General features: G+C 51.1%; 8 protein-coding genes across 8 annotated transcripts; 4 read left to right on the top strand and 4 right to left on the bottom strand.

The window, feature by feature from the left end:
- Positions 1 to 1,042: 1,042 nt before the first annotated feature.
- Positions 1,043 to 3,786, top strand: N7481_005900 (uncharacterized protein; the record flags this gene model as incomplete). Its single annotated transcript, XM_057265119.1, has 4 exons — positions 1,043 to 1,132; positions 1,207 to 1,643; positions 1,696 to 3,055; positions 3,118 to 3,786. 4 exons carry the CDS (start codon positions 1,043 to 1,045, stop codon positions 3,784 to 3,786), a joined length of 2,556 nt encoding a protein of 851 aa, XP_057122839.1.
- Positions 3,787 to 3,960: 174 nt separating this feature from the next.
- Positions 3,961 to 4,633, bottom strand: N7481_005899 (ESCRT-II subunit protein VPS25; the record flags this gene model as incomplete). The annotated part of the gene is made up of 2 exons (XM_057265118.1): positions 3,961 to 4,073; positions 4,144 to 4,633. Coding segments are annotated over 2 exons (603 nt in total), but the record flags the coding sequence as incomplete, so codon positions are not given.
- Positions 4,634 to 4,880: 247 nt separating this feature from the next.
- trm8 (tRNA (guanine46-N7)-methyltransferase) lies at positions 4,881 to 6,085 on the top strand (the record flags this gene model as incomplete). Its single annotated transcript, XM_057265117.1, has 3 exons — positions 4,881 to 5,056; positions 5,178 to 5,365; positions 5,451 to 6,085. 3 exons carry the CDS (start codon positions 4,881 to 4,883, stop codon positions 6,083 to 6,085), a joined length of 999 nt encoding a protein of 332 aa, XP_057122837.1.
- A 350-nt stretch (positions 6,086 to 6,435) lies between these two features.
- Positions 6,436 to 9,049, bottom strand: N7481_005897 (LIM domain protein; the record flags this gene model as incomplete). The annotated part of the gene is made up of 3 exons (XM_057265116.1): positions 6,436 to 6,762; positions 6,824 to 8,841; positions 8,971 to 9,049. The coding sequence occupies 3 exons, from the start codon at positions 9,047 to 9,049 to the stop codon at positions 6,436 to 6,438; spliced, it is 2,424 nt and encodes an 807-aa protein (XP_057122836.1).
- Positions 9,050 to 9,990: 941 nt separating this feature from the next.
- N7481_005896 (uncharacterized protein) lies at positions 9,991 to 11,601 on the top strand (the record flags this gene model as incomplete). The annotated part of the gene is made up of 2 exons (XM_057265115.1): positions 9,991 to 10,208; positions 10,314 to 11,601. The coding sequence occupies 2 exons, from the start codon at positions 9,991 to 9,993 to the stop codon at positions 11,599 to 11,601; spliced, it is 1,506 nt and encodes a 501-aa protein (XP_057122835.1).
- Positions 11,602 to 11,767: 166 nt separating this feature from the next.
- Positions 11,768 to 14,911, bottom strand: N7481_005895 (exosome catalytic subunit DIS3; the record flags this gene model as incomplete). Its single annotated transcript, XM_057265114.1, has 2 exons — positions 11,768 to 14,664; positions 14,716 to 14,911. The coding sequence occupies 2 exons, from the start codon at positions 14,909 to 14,911 to the stop codon at positions 11,768 to 11,770; spliced, it is 3,093 nt and encodes a 1,030-aa protein (XP_057122834.1).
- Positions 14,912 to 15,153: 242 nt separating this feature from the next.
- N7481_005894 (carbon-nitrogen hydrolase family protein) lies at positions 15,154 to 16,261 on the top strand (the record flags this gene model as incomplete). The annotated part of the gene is made up of 5 exons (XM_057265113.1): positions 15,154 to 15,165; positions 15,226 to 15,318; positions 15,391 to 15,674; positions 15,737 to 15,815; positions 15,905 to 16,261. 5 exons carry the CDS (start codon positions 15,154 to 15,156, stop codon positions 16,259 to 16,261), a joined length of 825 nt encoding a protein of 274 aa, XP_057122833.1.
- Positions 16,262 to 16,623: 362 nt separating this feature from the next.
- N7481_005893 (uncharacterized protein) lies at positions 16,624 to 17,084 on the bottom strand (the record flags this gene model as incomplete). The annotated part of the gene is made up of 2 exons (XM_057265112.1): positions 16,624 to 16,708; positions 16,825 to 17,084. 2 exons carry the CDS (start codon positions 17,082 to 17,084, stop codon positions 16,624 to 16,626), a joined length of 345 nt encoding a protein of 114 aa, XP_057122832.1.
- Between the last annotated feature and the right edge of the window lie 222 nt (positions 17,085 to 17,306).

The following is a 17,306-nucleotide window of genomic DNA, read 5'->3' as shown; positions in this document are numbered from 1 at the left end:
GCGGATTTTTGCAGTCGCACGAGATGAGATTACCAGCCGATAACGTTCATCTCGTTGAGAACTGCCCATAAAATACCATCTGCCGGAATTTTCAACCCATGGGCCAGCAGCACCTGCAAAACTGTACAGCACCGCAGGCCGAAACTTGTTCGATGAGATGTCATTGAAAGGTTGTCAATCGAGCCGGGTTGTCAGCGATTTTCCCAGCATGGCTCTAATCGATGCACTCCTGAGTTCTAACACGATGCACAGCTCAAGCTGGACACGGAAAATTACATCGCCAATGCCATTTCCCCGCCCCCTTGGCAGCGAACCATCAAATTAACGGCGCAAATCTACCTCAATGGTGCGATGAGGTGTCCAATACATATGTCGCGGATCTATCCGGCAATAGAAAGTGGATCGTACTTGCGATCCTCCTCGTGCAATCCTCTGCCTCGTTAAACTGACGGATACCGCTAATCCGGATCACAGCGAGTGTCAACAACATCCGCATATCGCTCTTTTTGAAGTAATCTAACGATTACAGCAAGCAGTGATGCGGAGAGTCGATTTCAAAGCTTTGCCTCAGTCCTGCATAAGGGTTCAAGCCGACGAGAGTGTTAGAAACCAAGCCCTGACCATGTTGCCCTGCAAAGCGGTCCCGCACTAGGCCAGATGGAAGAGCCCGGTTGTACTCGGCCGCAGAATACATGCGGTGGATAGGGAGATTTATCCAATGGCATAGATCCAGTGCTATGACTGTAGTACTAGTTAGCACTTCGTAACCTGGACCGCATTGTGCCCAGTTTAATTTCACGGCAGTGACAACACCAAGTGATTTCCAGCTCTTCGAAACCCTCAACTTATTCTAGAGTGTAATTATGGGATATTGGAATATTTCAATCCCCGTCAGCTGTACACCCTTCCCCAGATGTTGGTGTCCACGTGACCTGGCGTCGCAGTCAACACGCGCGCCTCGCGTTTGGCCCGATCCCCTCCACTCCGCTCTAAGAGAGTTGCCTCATCACCATAACCAGTGCGATCACGCCGGTTTACCGCCATGGCGACAATTGAAGGATCCAAGCTCTTTGAGCAGTGCCGTATTTTCATCTTGTGCTCTCCCGAAATTTCCCGTGAAACAGCCGAACAGGTACCTTATTTCTCTCTTCTTTTTTGCGCATCAGGGCGCGTGGTGTTTCAAGACTGACCTCGCTCTTCTTTCAGCTTGCAGCGGTTATCGAAGAAAACAGTGGTGAACCGTCGATCTTCGAAAGCAGTCCCGAGAAAACAGACGTCATCGAATGCACCCATATCGTTTGTAGCACCATCAACTTTCAATCTTACGATTACTTTTCCAACGCCTTGATCCCAATCGTCAAGCCGGCCTGGATCCATACATCGCTTTCAAAACGCAAGCTTGTGAACCCACGCCACTACAGCCCCGATCCTCGGCTATTCTTAAATGATGTGGTTGTAACCTGCGGCGACATCCCAGAGGGCGACAAGGATGCAATTATCGGCGCAGTGCTGGCCAAGGGCGGCTTATATAGCCCTAGGCTTAGCGCCATGGTAACTCACTTGGTTGACTTGACTGCAGATTCGGATAAAGCACGCTTGGTGAAAGCCAAAGCAATGCGCACCAAAATCGTTTTACCCCACTGGTTAGTTTCGCCTCGGTGCTACATGTTAATGGAATTGCGCTGACCTGGATAGGTTCGATGATTGCTTGAAGCTTGGCCAGCGCATTGACGAAAAGCCATATATGCTGCCAGATCCGGAGATTTTACGTGCAGGCCCCAACGACCCCATTCGATGGAACGAAAACAGGGACGTTGCAGGCGCCTCAGCCCCCGCGCCGCGTGACATGCCTACCCCCACGAGCACTCCGAATCAACTCAAGGTGTTTGAGGGGCAGCAGATCATGCTTTCAGAAGATCTCGAGATTGGGTCCCATTTGCGACAGTCCATCGAGGCAGTGCTCAAGCAGAGTGGTGCCACTGTGACAAGCAACGTTGAGGACGCAGACTGGGTCGTCTGCAAGTTCCGAAAAGGAATTGTGTACCGACTCGCATCTCGCTTGGACAAAGTCGTCGGTAACCTTGCTTGGCTTTATTACCTGATGACATTCAATACATATACTCGTCCTTTGAGTCGACCTTTGCACTATCCAATCTCCCCCGACCCGATTCCAGGATTTAAGGGGCTGAAGATTAGCCTTTCCAATTATGTTGGCGAGGCAAGAATTTATCTTGAGAATCTGATTGCGGCGTCAGGGGCAGAATGTACGAAGACTCTACGACAGGAAAATACGCATTTGATCACTGCGCACGGAACCAGCGAAAAATGCAATGCGGCCCGAGAATGGGGGCTCCAGGTTGTCAATCACTTGTGGTTGGAGGATAGCTATGCGAAATGGAAAGAACAGCCAGTTTCTGACCCTCGCTACAACCACTTCCCTTTACGCACGAATCTGAGCGACATTGTTGGTCAGAAAATGCTGGACCCTGTTGTTCTTAAACAAGTTTTCTATGCCGAGGATGGTGCTGGTCCGGCGCGGCCTATGCAGGTTAAAGACCAGAACACGACACAATCACCAGATGAGGATGAGGATAACTCATCCGAAACCACACAAGGAACCCCGCAACCAGTCAAGAAAGCTTCACGTGGACCAACTGAGAAACGAGCGCTGCAAACACCAACGCGATCGCGTCTCATTCCTGAAAACAAGGAGAATGAGACGCCCTCCTCCACCAGCAGCCGGAAGTCCAAGGATGCAGCTACAGCACGTCTACATGGGTATGCTGACGATATTGCCCTCTACGAAAAGGAGAGGAAACGCGTTGGTGGTGTTGTCTATGGAGGTAGACGAGTGTCTGACGAGGACCGGGTTAAACTGGCGCATAACCCTAAGAAGCGTCGCTCTGCAGAACCACAAGATGAGAGCGACGAGGAGGAGACTGTAGATACAAAGCGACAAAAGAGAACTCGACCACCTATCAGCATGCACTTGATGATTACAGGTTACCAAAAGTGGGTTGGGGAAAAAAATAAGAAAAAGGAAGATGCAGACAGGGTATGGAAACACTTTACGACAGACTTGAATGGCCCTTATAAAACATGCTCACACATCAATAGCGTCACCTTCGAGAACTCGGCATCATGCTTGTGCAAGATGCTCGCAGGTGCACACATCTTGCAGCACCTACGATTCTACGAACAACCAAGTTTGTGAATGCACTTGCATATGCACCAGTGATTGCAAGCACTGAGTTTGTTACCAACTGTCTACAGCAGGACAAACTTCTTGACCCCGCCGACTTCCCTCTTGTGGACAAGGAAAATGAGAAGAAGTACAAAATCTCCCTTAGTAAGGCGGCGAGAAATGCCAAGAACAATAAGAACAAACTCTTGCATGGCTACCGCATCTATTGCGTTGAAGACATCCGCGGTGGCTTTGAAGCATTCAAGTCCATTGTCGATGCAAATGGAGGAGAGTGCTTGCTTTTCCGCGGTCGACTTGCCCTATCAAACAACTCTCGGCGCGAGGAGAGTGACGATGAGGAAAATGACGTTGATGACGATGATGATGATGACCGCGCGCAGCATGAGGTGTTCTTGCTCAGTTCCACTGAGCCAAAGCATGCTCGTCTTTGGCCTCGGTTCCGTCAAGTCGCGGGTGATATCAAAAAGACCGCCAGAATCGTCCGCGTGGACTGGCTTCTCGATATGGCCATGTCGCAGGAGTTGCGTGCGGCAGGTGACTATGAGGTTACCGAGGACATGGTCGAAGATGCAGATGATTAAAGCTAAGGAGCGCCAAATCTTCCAGGATACCGACCGATTGATACGTTCGACCTGGCGAGGACATGTACATGTTAGATAGTATTGATGGCCGGGATGATTGGAGTCCGGCTCTGAGCGTTTTCTTTCTGTCACGAATAGCCACGATCCGTAGGAACAAGTATTCAGAAGCTTTTTTTAGAAGAATTTTACACCTTCTTCGCCCTCATTGCCAAAGATCTGAACCTTGCCCCGTTTGACAAGAATATTCAGAGTCTTCATCATGACAGCGTTATCCATTCCATGAAAATCTACAGGCAGTCAGTCAACACTATTCCACGATCGAATCAAACTCGACCAGCAGTCCGGGAAATATCTCACCCTGTGATACTGTCGCTTCGCCCTGTACCAACTCATAGACCGTTAAAACAGCCCCACGCTGACCAGTGTTTTCAACCCAATCCGCAACGACATCTGCCCACTCTTCCGGTCTCCTCCACCAAATATAAGCAACCGATTTTGGAACCGCATTGCCTCCGGTACTCGCATCTAGCCATTCAGCCCGCCTTCCGCCGCCGCCCTCCTCTTCGCTCTTCGTCATCCAATCCAACACATCACGGGCTGCGGCGAGATCAAGACGTTTGCGCAGGAGCACGTTGTGGAACAGCGGGCTATCAATAGCGTCGACTAGCGAAAGACGATATTGGCGGTGATGCCGGCACCATGCTTGAATCAGCGAAGACCATTTTTCCAGCTGTGAGAGGCGGGTGTTGCTATTCGGTTGCGGGGTGAAGAAGGGCGGGAAATTATATGTTGGAGGGAAGGGGAATGGTGTGGTCGTTGTCGTAGTCATGGTGGTGGATTTCAGTGAACTTCAAGTTGAGAAATATTAGAACGAAGGAATAAGAAAAGAAAGAAAGAAAGATCAGGTGCAATGCGCTGCGATGCAAGTGGTGGATAAGCAAAGAGCTCCAGTCGGGGCGAAGGTGGAGGAGGAGCGGAGTTGTTGGAGTGTTGGAGTGGGGGGAAGAGGGAAAGACCCGCGCCTTAAAATATTCCACCGTCACTCTTCAACCCTCACCCTCACCTATCACCACAACTACTCTCAATTCCCGATAATGGCCACGCCACCTTCTAAGCGCCAAAAGCGCGAGGAATATCGCCGCAACCTCCAAAATCAATATGAAGCGCACCAGTCCCCCAATGTCGAGGTCGCCCAGATCAAGATGCCGCAGAAGAGGTTCTTCCGGCAGCGCGCGCATGCGAATCCCTTCTCCGATCACCACCTTGACTAGTATGTGTACATTTAAGCTCCAATCTAGCGCTTGGCAGGGTCCCTTGAGGGCCATTGTGTTTGCGCAGAGCTTCTTTCTTCAGGCTTTCGATGTATGTTGAGCTAACTTATTCGTGAAAAGTCCTATCAGCCCGGCGCATATGGATTGGTCCTCACATTACCCCGCCTTCCTGGATCCAGATACATCAAAGACAACCCTCGGTGGTGCGCGCAAGCTGTTGAAGGACGTCGAGGTGGTGGATATTGGGTGTGGATTTGGCGGATTGTTGGTTGGGTTGGCACCTCTTTTGCCGGAGACATTGATGGTTGGTACGTTGATGGTCCCCGGAGATTGGATTGAGCGAGCTCTTCCCATCGGAATACTTCGCATATGAATAAGCTAATTCCCACCCAGGCATGGAAATTCGCATATCAGTCCTCGAATACGTCACATCACGCATCCACGCCCTACGCATGCAACAGCAAAAGCTCAAGAACGACGCTATCGCGGGAACCGGAGCCACACCGCAAGACTCAAATAACACCGCCGAGCAACCCGCTATCGAAGACGAAGTCGGCAACACGACGGCCGTTGTTCCAGGAAACTATGAGAATATCAGCGGCATCCGCGCGAACACGATGAAGTTTCTCCCCAACTTCTTCGACCAGCACCAGCTCTCCAAGATCTTCGTCTGCTTCCCAGACCCGCATTTCAAGGCTCGCAAGCACAAGGCACGCATTATCTCGGAGTCCCTGAATGCCGAATATGCATATGCTCTTCGGCCCGGTGGTCTGATGTACACCATCACCGATGTGGAGGAGTATCACCACTGGGTTCTCCGGCATTTCGAATACCAGTCTGAAGAAGAAAAGGCCAGAGGTGGTGTCAAGGACCTCTGGGAGCGTCTTACAGATGAGGAATTGGCCGCTGATCCATGTGTGCATGTGATGAGCGTTGAGACTGAAGAGTCGAAGAAGGTCTCACGCCACAATGGCAATAAGTATGTCGCCGTGTTCCGACGTAAGGCTGATCCTGAGTGGTCTACATGATCTGCAAAGGAGCGAGCGTATTTTCTTTTCTGAAAAGTTTATATTTGTCCTCTGCAAAGAAAAAAGATTCCCGGTGTATAAGCGTCTAACCGAACTCTCTATCGTATGCATTTGCAAAAAAAAAAAAAAACACTAACGCTAAACAATCTGGCGCTTGCTGAGACCGAAACCCAATTGAAAAAAAATATAATTTCAGACAAAATCTCTCAAAAGTAACACAAGTATGGAAGAGAAATGAATGCGCCACGTTGCGATCATAATCCGAAAGAAAGGTCAATAAGTCATCACGCAATAAATTCATCAAAGGGGCATTTAAACAGATACTAGATCTGGGAGGTGCAGAGAATGTCTCAACACATCCCATGTGATTTCAGGCGTAAACCCTCGCATCTTTCACAGATGGCGAGTTGTACGGGCCCACCAATGATGCGACCCTTGGCTGTACGCCTAGGCTCGCCTTCACGGACGAAAAAGCGGCCATCAGCCCCAAATCCATTACCACATTCATGGCAAGCAAAGCATTGCTCGTGCCATTGCCCGCCAATAGCAGTGATGACAACGTCGTCTAGAACGTGCTGCTTGCAGCCCAGACAACGAGAGGCCGTGCGGCGACCATGGCATTTGAGACACCAGGCAAAGCCGTCTTTCTCCACGAAGGGAGTCTTCGAGTCAAAAGGCTGTAAAGATCGTCAGAATACTGGTATATCAAGGGTAAAGGAAATGATAGATAGAATTTACATCACCACACTCGGCGCAGAAGAAGTGACCGACATGCCATTCCGCACCACAGGCAACGACCACTTCTCCCTCAATGGGCGTCTTGCAACTCTTGCAGCGCGGGCTAAAAAATTCGTGGAAATCCAGATGGCAGTAAAAGTGAGGAACAGGTGATTCGTCCGGGTTGGCCTCGAGTCTTTCAGCGCGACTAGCAAGTGGTTCCTCGTAGAAAGCAACACATTCAAGAGCAGTGTGGCAGTGGAAGCAGATAAAGCACTCCGGATGAAATCGGGACCCTCCAGCCGTCACGATCTTACCAGAGATCGAAAGAGAGCATGACTCACAACTAGCCGTCGGGACACCGGATCGAGAGTATTGAGTACGCCAGTTGTTTTGGGGCTGCGATGCTTGTCTTACGGGCGGCACCTGGCGATTCTGGCCAGCTGCAGGCTGCTGTTGTCTCGGCCGGGTAGGCTTAGTATGATTGTGTTGAGATGGCTCGCTCATTTCCGAAATAGTGGGTTCTTGGATATCAGGCACATTGATCACTGGTATTGAGGAAGCTTGGGAGACCTCAATGCTAGGCGTGACCTCAACGGTAGGCGTGACCTCGATGCTTGGAGCCACCTGGATGGTGGGGATTGGAGGTGCCGAGGGTGCTGAATCGCGGGCTACTGGGCTTTGCTGGACACGCTTGGGCTGGTCACTCGATTGCCACTTCGGGTTAAAGCTAACAATTGGCCGGCCAATGCGATCGCTGACAGCTGAAGGCATAGGAAGATTCTCGCTTCGATCTTTTAGTCTCTTGCTCGTTGCTGCACGAATATCGTCACTACGGATTTCCTTGCCGTCTTTGGTGGGAACCTCTTCTTCGCGGGAGCTGGGAGGGGTCGGGGGTAGAGGGTCGTTCTTCATATAGGTCGAATTCCGAGGCTGGGTCGCGGGTAGAGGGTCATTCTCCATATAGCTTGCATTTCGGGATTGGGTCGGCGGGTTCTTATGAATGTCAAACTGGGAGATTCTATCTCGCACCGAGCCTTGCCCAGTTTTGCGATCTCGAAGCCAGGGAAGAGGTTTGTTGAGACGCGGCAGAGCATTGCGAGGCTTATTACGCAAGGCAGAGGAGTCAGATCTGGTGAAGTCAGGAGAAGGCTCGGGGGCCTCCTTGGCTGGGTCGATGGGCTCCTCATATATGTGGTCGTCGGGATTCTTGAAAACACCCTTGGAAGAATCACCACTGACTTGTCGAGGACGAGGAATACCACTGGGTTCATCAACTCTGGATGGCTCTTCCCCGGGGAGCGCGAAATTGACCCTGCGATTCTTCTTCTGGCTCGCGCTAAGAGATGACCGTCTACGGGCGGTTTTGTCGAGGGTAGCATCGGCCAATTCTGGACTGGAAGGGTTGCTAGAAGAGCCGCTAGATCCAACGGAGTGGCGGAATTTGTTGGTCAAGCTACTGGAGCTTCTTCTGAATTTGCTTCGAATAGAACCCTGCGAGCCGGCATCGGGGTTCTGGTAAGGGGCATATGGATTCTTGAAAGCCTGGCCAGGGTTCTGGTGCATCCATACGAGTTCCGTGGCCTCGTCCTGGGCATTTTGGTGAACACGGACATCATCATCTTGAACGTTCATATCCTGCAGCGCATCACGGAGGTCACGCGCTTCCTCCTTCTCATGGCGGCGGTGGCCGCTCTCCCGGTATGAAGGAACGGGCGATGCGGCAACTGGTCGCGATAAGATCTGGGATGGAAATACGTGCTGTCTGACTGTTGCCGATTGGGGCTCCTGGGCGAGGGGGCGCCCAACTGGGCCACTCTCGGTGATGTGGGAGGTCGTGCGACGATGTGACAAGGCGCTGCCGGCGCGGGGTTCCCCTTCCGGGGGACTGTTCTGTCGATGCATGGAAAAGGCGGATGATGCACGGGGTGGGAGGTCATCTTGAAGATCAACTGTTGACGCGGCAGCTTTCCCAGGGAGGGGTCGAGATCCAGTGGGACGTGCAGGTCGATTTGTTCTCAGATCTTTGAGATAGTTTGCTGTTAAAAGGTGACATTTAGCTAGGTTCCTGCGACGAGCGGTCTTTCCGTCTGATTTCTTTTTCTGTAGGGAATGCCGAGGGGGAAGCGGTTGAAGCGATCGCGGGATCGCAGGAATGAGTCACTCACCAACTTGATCGCTAGACATGTAGGAAGGACCAGGCGGGGAGACCTTGCGTTGGCCGATGGGCTTGGTATGTTTGTACATGATGGTGATAGAGCGGCTATAAGATCCAGGTGGAATGGAATGGCATTGAGGTCCCCAGGAAGCGAACAATGCAATCCGATCCAGCAATCCAGGGTTAAATGCGACGTCAGGATCAGCCCAGGTAGAGATATGGGTATGAGCCTTAAAGAGATAAAGTTGGCCAGCATCGCTGCCCAGTGACAAGTGGAGTTGTTGCGCGATCTGCGGAGCCCAAACAACAAACACCAGGGCAACCACCCGATCTGGTTAGGGCTTAGGGCTGACACGTGCTACATAGTATAATTGTATAATAGCATAACCATAGTTACTAGTAGTAGTTTATGGTATCCTGGTATCTTGTAGCCTGCAGAACATTAAGTTTAAACTCTACCTTTATTCTCCGATCACTAAACAACTTGAACCATCACAGATCTAACCCTGTCAGGTCTCACCGCCCCATCCTTCGATCCTCAGGTCTCCGCACTGGGCCCTTTCATCGACCCCACATATGGAGTTGGAGTACCCCCTCCTCGGCTCCAGAGGTACTACTACCGTACAGCCGACCAGAACTCAGAACTATTACCTTATATGTACAGAGCGGTTAGAACGGAACCCCCCTCATTGGTCGATTTTCGCCGACAAGCTGCCAACTGCTGCAGGTTCAACCCCCGGACATCTTCCCCAGCCATGCCAAACCTCGTAAAGATTTGTCGGCCCCATGTCCGACTAAACTCCCCAATTACGGACTAGCCATACGCTAGTCAAAGAAATGACTCCTATCATCTGTAGCTACTTTTCTAGCTTCTATTCCCTCTGTAATTCCTAGTTCCTTTTGACTCCATGTGTCGCCGAAAACGGTACAAAAAATAAAGAAGCTTCCAAGGTTCCGCCGCATTTATATAACCAACGTCTAGTTCGCTACTGGAATTCCAGTCACTGCGAAGCCGCCTCTGTCAACGGAAATGAACGCCAATGAACCGATAGAAGTGATTCGATCGCACCGAGATGATGGTGAATCCATCCATACTACTTCCCGACGAGGACATGAAGACCCGCAGGCTCACTCGGAACTTGAACTTCCGGCTGTCGATCCAGACGAAAAATACAATCGTGACGTTCCTCCAGATGGAGGATATGGCTGGGTCTGTGTTGCCTGTGTTTTTTGGATAAATGCGCATACGTGGGGAATAAATAGTGTGGGTTTGCTCTGATATCTCCTTACTCGTTAACGCTCAACATCAAGTTGCCTTTCAAGTTCAAGTTGTTCTAACATAACATCTCAGAGTTACGGCGTGTTTCTCAGTTACTACCTCTCTCATGATGTCTTCCCGAATACATCGGCCCTTGCATATGCCTTCACCGGCGGCCTCAGTATCTCTTGTGCACTCCTCGTGGCCCCGTTAGCCACTCATCTCATCCATGTACTCGGCACTCGCTTTGTGCTGAACCTGGGAGTATTCTTCCAAACTCTCTCTCTCATTGGCTCGTCATTCGCAACACAGAAATGGCACATCTTCCTCAGTCAAGGTGTCTGTTTCGGCTGGGGCATGGGGTTCCTCTTTGTGGGCAGCGTTGGTATCTCTCCGCAGTGGTTTCATAAGCGCCGCAGTGTTGCCCAGGGAATCACTGCAGCTGGGTCCGGACTCGGTGGTTTGATATACTCTCTTGCAGTGGGAGCAATCATCCCCCGTTATGGTCTGGGATGGGCCTTCCGTATCCTGGGGATCGTCTCATGCGTTGTGAACCTGGTGTGTGGAAATCTGCTCCGAGACCGCAATAAGCTCGTCGGCAGCCGTTTCACAGCTTTCCATTTCCCACTTCTACGCCGTCCGGAGTTTTTACTCTTCTTGGGGTGGGGTATCTTCAGCATGTTAGGCTATGTTGCGTTATTGTTCAGCCTCGCCAATTTCTCTCTATCCGTTGGCCTCACGTCACACCAGGGCAGTACTGTCTCAGCCCTGCTGAACCTGGGACAAGGTCTCGGCCGGCCCTTTGTAGGCATGTTCAGTGACCGGCTTGGCCGCATCAATATCGCTACCATCCTGAGCTTTGTTTGTGGCTTGTTCTGCCTGGTAATATGGATCTTTGCAGACAGCATGGGCGTTGTCTGTTTCTTTGCCGTCATCGTTGGGACTGTCTCGGGGACTTTCTGGGCCACTGTCTCTCCGGTACTGGCTGAGATTATCGGTCTACGGGATCTACCCTCTGGTCTGAGTATAACCTGGCTCACCCTCGTTGCACCTTGCACCGTATCCGAGGCTATTGCCTTGCAGCTTCGGAGCGGCACATCAGATGGTGGAACTAGTTACCTCAAGGTCCAATTATTCACGGGCTTTACCTACATTGGTGCTTCGTTGTGTCTGTGGGTTGTTCGAGGATGGAAGGTTGGGGAGCTAGAGCGTGCTCAGCAACGCCGGGATTCTATCGCCCGAGAAGCACCCCTCACCGAGGGGGAGAAGCAGGACCGTCCTGCAACGGTTGCATCTTCTGCGCCGTCTGCGGATGGCGGCGAGGTCCGAATCTGGGCGCTATTTGCCCTGATGCGTAGAATGATTGCACTAAAGCGAGTCTAAGGTATCGGGATGCGCATCCCAATCTAAAAGTGGCAGGTGAAAGCGATTTTCATAGGCATTCTCAAAAACTGTAAAATATTCAATGGCAACCATCTAGAAACAAAGCCGGCTGCTCTAAACGCCGATTTTTGTATCTATGAACTAGTAAATAACAAAACTCATATCTTTACCCAGTAATCAGGATCCGAACACGTCTCTTGCCGGCACCTCGGCCCTCTTCCTTGACCGAGCTGACATTCACCTTCACCCTCTGGAAGAGCTCCACATCAACACCGCGTTCCTTTTCGGAGTGACCCTTCTCCTCAACACGAAGTGTATACTCCTCGGGATCGAAATGAGTAGTTCGGTGGACTGCCAATTCACGGCGCTCCGAAACAGACCGAGAGCCAGCCTCACCGGGGAGGACAAAGTCCTCCAACCGAACAACTCCCTCGATACCGAAACGTGGAACGAAGACCACAACACCATTCTCGAATACACGCATCACATAGCCTTCCTCATCGATACCAGAGTCGGTGCCACCAGCTGCCACCTTCTCACCACGAGCCTTGAGCGCCTGCCCAACATAGTATTCAATACTAGCGCGGCCGGCGAACTGAGCATTGCGGTGTCGGAAGTTGATGTTTCGGCAGATGTCCTCAAGTTTGCCCCGGGTGTTCACGCCCTCAATGACAGCGTGACCATCTTCACCTTCGTAGCCGATGGCTGAGGCGAGCTGTCGGTGAACAAGCAGATCGGCATATCGTCGAATGGGCGAGGTAAAGTGGGTATAGATAGGCGAGGCCAGACCGTAGTGGCGGAATTCAGGCTCAGCATGGGCACCGGCGCAGAAATACTCGGCAGAGGTCATGCAACGGGTGGCCAGGATACGGACGAGAGTGTTGAAGAACGGGTTCTCGGGGTCGACACAGCGATCCAGCGAATTGGCAAGAGCACCGGAGCTGGAAACGTCAAGCTCCATACCTCGCTTCTTTGATAATTGGTTGATCAGATCCTCGAAGTTCTGGGGTGGGGGAGTTGCGTGACGTCGTAGCAGGGCGGTTTGCGAAAAGGAGTCGAAGACCTTAGAGGCAACGGTGATGTTGGCAAGAAGCATGAACTCTTCAACCAGACTGTTGGTGTCGAGCATGGCCTTGGTCTTGACATCCGTCAGGGGGTCGCCCACCTCATCGCTATCGGCTTCAATTCGGACTTCTGGGGATGCAAGGTTTAGAGCGCCAGCATCATAACGCTTCTGGCGGAGGATCTTGGAAAACTTCAAAAGATTACGCATGCTTTCGGTGAGTTCATCCGTCTGGGATGGGTCATCAATGCGCAATTGGGCCCGTTCGTAACTGAAAGCCTCACGGGAGCGAATAACAGACTTGGTGAAATCTGACTTCACAATTTCCGCGTTGGGGGTTACCTCCCAAATGACGGAAAAGGCGTAGCGCTCGACATAAGGCTTCAGAGAACAGAGATCCGTTCCAAGAAGATGAGGCAACATGTCAATACGCTTGTCGACCAAGTATACAGTGGTACCACGAACACTGGCTTCGAGATCCATGGCATTGTTGGGCTTGACGAAGTGTGACACATCTGCGATGTGGACACCGACTTCAAAATTTCCATTTGGTAGCGGACGGGCGTGAAGGGCGTCGTCAATATCCTGGCATCCTGGAGGATCGATACTGCAAATGAGGAGATCGCGGAGATCTCGGCGACCGTTCCAACCCTTATCCTCCTTAGTGGCGGGGACCTTCCAATCGTGCCCCTCTGAAGGAAGACAGTCCAGAACGGACTTGGGGAACGGCTTGTATTGTACATCGTACTCCAAGAGAAGAGCCTCTGTCTCCGCACCTTTAGTCTCTAGCTCACCCAAAGATCGGATGAAGTGACCAGTGGGGTACCGAGAGTCCCGTTCCCAAGTATCAATAGTAACTAGGATACGTTGGCCGATAAGATCACCAGCTTGTCTTGTCCGAACTCGGATCTTGGGCACCTTTTTGTCCATGGGCAACACAAAAACAGTCTGCTGACGGCGACCTGAGGCGGCTTGGGAACCAGTGGAGCCAGCATCGACGTGGCCGACATACTGACGCCAACCACGCTTGACCATACCCACAACCCTGGCGGTTGGTTGAGGTTTTCCCTCGGAGTTCTTGCCATGTGCCTTCTTAACCTCTTCTTGCAGAGCCTTGCGTTCATTCTGTGAAACAACGGCCTCGGTCTCCTCGGAATCGGGGTTGTCATTCCGAGTCACTGCTTCCTCATCAACAATCTTGGTGGAAGGGGACTTCCATTGATCTTGTGGTAGAATTTCAATGACAACCATGTCACCTGAGATGGCACGGTTGCTATTGTCGCGTCCTAGGATAAGAAGTGGCCTGTTGAATGCTGGGACCTTAACAGATGCTTCCAGGTAGTTGTAAGGCGATACATTGAAGGTTCCTTGGTGAAGATTTCCGGCCCGCAATCCCGTCATCATTTTTGACATGGAAAGATATTCTGGGTAGAAGAGCTGTCCAATCGGGCCCTTAGAGTCCCGAGCCTCCCGCGCTTCGCTTATCATGTCCAGCAGCTTCTCCGAGTCCTCCAGACCAGAGACATATTCTGACAGTGACAAAGCCGTCACTTTCTCTGCCTTTGCCTTCTTGATGCTACCTTTATCATCGGTGATGACAACAATCGCAGGGACGGACTTTTCCTTTTTGCCCTTCTTCGCCGATGCGCCAAGATGCTCCTCGTACCAGCTCGCCACTGCGCGTACAGCACGATCATTCCGATCGTTGATTGACTCCTCCGGGCCTCGTCGGACATGTGTCTCAAGGCGGAATTCGTTGAAAAAGAGGTAGAATCGCTTCTCGTCGGTCTTGATGAGGGAAAGCAGACGATTGTAGAGCGGCAGCGACTGGTTGCGGAGTTCTTCGAGGACGGTTTGGAGAATAATCACATCGTAGAAAGCGCCGGTATGTTCAAAAAGATCCATGCCATTCAAAAGCGCATTTGTGTCGGGAACGAGATAATGTCCACGAGGGAATGCTTTAGTGCCGGCGGGGCGATCGGAGAGGACGAATGGCGCAACTGGTTTAGGTTAGCAGTCGGTCTAGTCTGTTGATTTGGGGAAGCTCTCACTGTTTCCATTGGCGTCCGAGGGAGCGATCGAGGGGCATAGTGAGCAAAGCTTTGAGGAGCAAGGAATGTCTTGCCTCAGATAGAGCTCGCGAACAATCTTTTGCACCTTTCCACTTTTGGTGGACCTCACAAAGACCTTGCTGGCGACATTGGAGGCCTGTGGATTAGAGGAGAGATCTCTTCTCAAGCTCTTCATTGTATTGATAGGTATATGTCTGAAAGAAGCAGCTAAGAACTTGCGAGACACAGGTTGTGAATGAGAACTGCTGGACGAGGAATCTTTGCGGGCGAGGTTATCGCACCCAGCGATAGCTGAGTAAGCGCCTATCGATGTCCTCATCGGAGGAGCAACTGAGCAAATCCCCCACTTACCACCTGCACATTTCTCTTATTTCTTTCGAGAAAGTTGATTTGATTTTATCATAAACTACTTCCAACATGGTTCTCGCCGTAGGTTCTCAATCGTTACAGATTTGAAGCAGAATGTTGATCAGCTACTCTTCTATATAGGCCGTGGGTCAGCTATGCGCAACAGCAAGCATAACTTCCAATTTAGCGCAGTGTCAGACGTTAGTTCGCAAAGCTGCTGCTGCAGGCGCCAAGGTAATAAGCATTTGTCATTCTCTGCCGTTCCATTTTTTCCTATTCAGCTGGTAATATCTAATGCTATTGTAGGTGCTGTTTCTTCCCGAGGCCGCAGACTATATTGCCTCATCAGCAGAGGAATCTCTCTCGCTGGCCCAGTCACCGGAACAAGGAGACTTTGTTTCCGAGCTTCAAAAGTCAGCTAGGCTATCAGGACTGCACATCAATGTTGGAATCCATGGCATTGCCTCTGAGAGCAGGCTCAAGAACTCCCTCGTCTGGATTGATGATGAAGGCGCCATCACCCAAAACTATCAAAAGGTCCACTTGTTTGATGTCGACATCAAAGGAGGTCCAGTCTTGAAAGAGAGCACGTAGGTTATCATGCATGTTCTTGACCTGCTAGCCTTCTGCATTTCACTAAAATTAGAATCAGGAATGTTCAGCCTGGACAAAGTATTCTCCCTCCCTTTGAAACTCCGATTGGGCGTGTTGGGTTGGCAATTTGCTTTGATGTAAGTGCCAAACAATAAAACCTATTAATTCAAGATCAATGAACTGGTACTATCTAACTAGTATCTAACTGGCCCTGTGCGTAATATAGCTACGGTTCCCGGAAATCAGCCTTGCATTGAGACGCCAAAATGCCCAGATTATCACTTACCCATCAGCATTTACGGTCCCCACTGGCAAGGCTCATTGGGAGTCTTTACTTCGAGCACGCGCCATAGAGACTCAATCCTATGTAATTGCATCTGCCCAGGCAGGCCCTCATAATGAGAAGAGACGAAGCTATGGCCATTCCATGATCATCAACCCATGGGGTGAAGTGGTGGCACAGCTCGGCGACGAATATCAAGAACCAGAGATCGTGACAGCAGAAATCGATCTCGATCTGGTGGCAAAGATCAGGCGTGAGATGCCTCTACTGAGACGGACTGATCTCTACCCGGAGGTCTAAAGTCAAGTGGAGAAGGCACCGCTAAGGATAATGAAGATATAGAAACGTGTCTCGCTAAAGTTAACGAAACAATCTTGTACTATGACTCAGAGACATCTTGGCGAAGCTAGGCGAGTTTGAAATATGAGAATGATGAATATCATTGTTTTGATCCATCTTTATTCATGCGATGGAGAGAAGACTCAACGGAATATCAAGTAGTACAACAAGTAATGAAAATGGAAAGAAATGCGAAAACCCCATCTAAGAAAAGGAACAGAACATCATATCTGCCACCGCAGGTGGTACAGGTGTAAACCGGGATTGTCCTTTTCCGATCTCTTTATGTACAGTGTACAGAATAGGCCCGGAAACCGGTCCGTTTAGTTCTTGGCCTTCTCGGGGTCCTCTAGGATACCCTCAGCCTCCAGCCGCCGGCGGGCCTCCTCAAGAGCCCAGGTTTGTATGCTGTAATCAGAATTAGTCTCAGTGACGCAGGGTTACGGGCCATATTGGCCTCGGGGGTGCTGAGTCATGAAAGCCCATTTGGAACAGGCCCCCACGACGAAGAGACGAGCACTTACGAGGTGTCGGGCTTGAAAACATATGCAATTCCGGCAACGAGGAAGCTACCAATGAATCCGTAGTACCAGATACCCTCCCAGCCTTCCTTCTCGTACTTCTGGCCGGGTCTGACACCGAACAGCCAGCCAGTCGGGGGGTCGTAGTGGCTGCCGTGGTCTCCACCGCGAAGAGCGCCTTGGGTCGAGAATCTTTGGAGAGTTTGCGGGCTGCGCAGCAGGCAGCGCGAGCGGAGGAGTTGCGACACAGGTCGAGCGGACATCTTGAAGACGAGGGGGGTCGGGAGCTAGGGAAGATTGAAAATGGCGGAGTTGAGAGGTTTCAAGGTGGATATCAAGGCCGATGGTCGATCGCCTTGCCTATATGACGACAACAATCGCAATTGGTATGGCACTGTGGAAGCGACGAGCGGAGGGGCGGATTGACGTTGAAGCCGCAAAAGGCCGCTGGGAGAGCTGACCACTTATGCGCTAGTCCCAATTGG

Source organism: Penicillium waksmanii, assembly GCF_028829765.1.
Source record: "Penicillium waksmanii strain IBT 27052 chromosome Unknown utg000005l:1.0-5232799.0:1.0-5237142.0, whole genome shotgun sequence".
Lineage (NCBI taxonomy): Eukaryota > Fungi > Ascomycota > Eurotiomycetes > Eurotiales > Aspergillaceae > Penicillium > Penicillium waksmanii.
The sequence above is the reverse complement of the archived record's forward strand: the minus strand, read 5'-3'. Positions and strand labels throughout refer to the sequence as shown.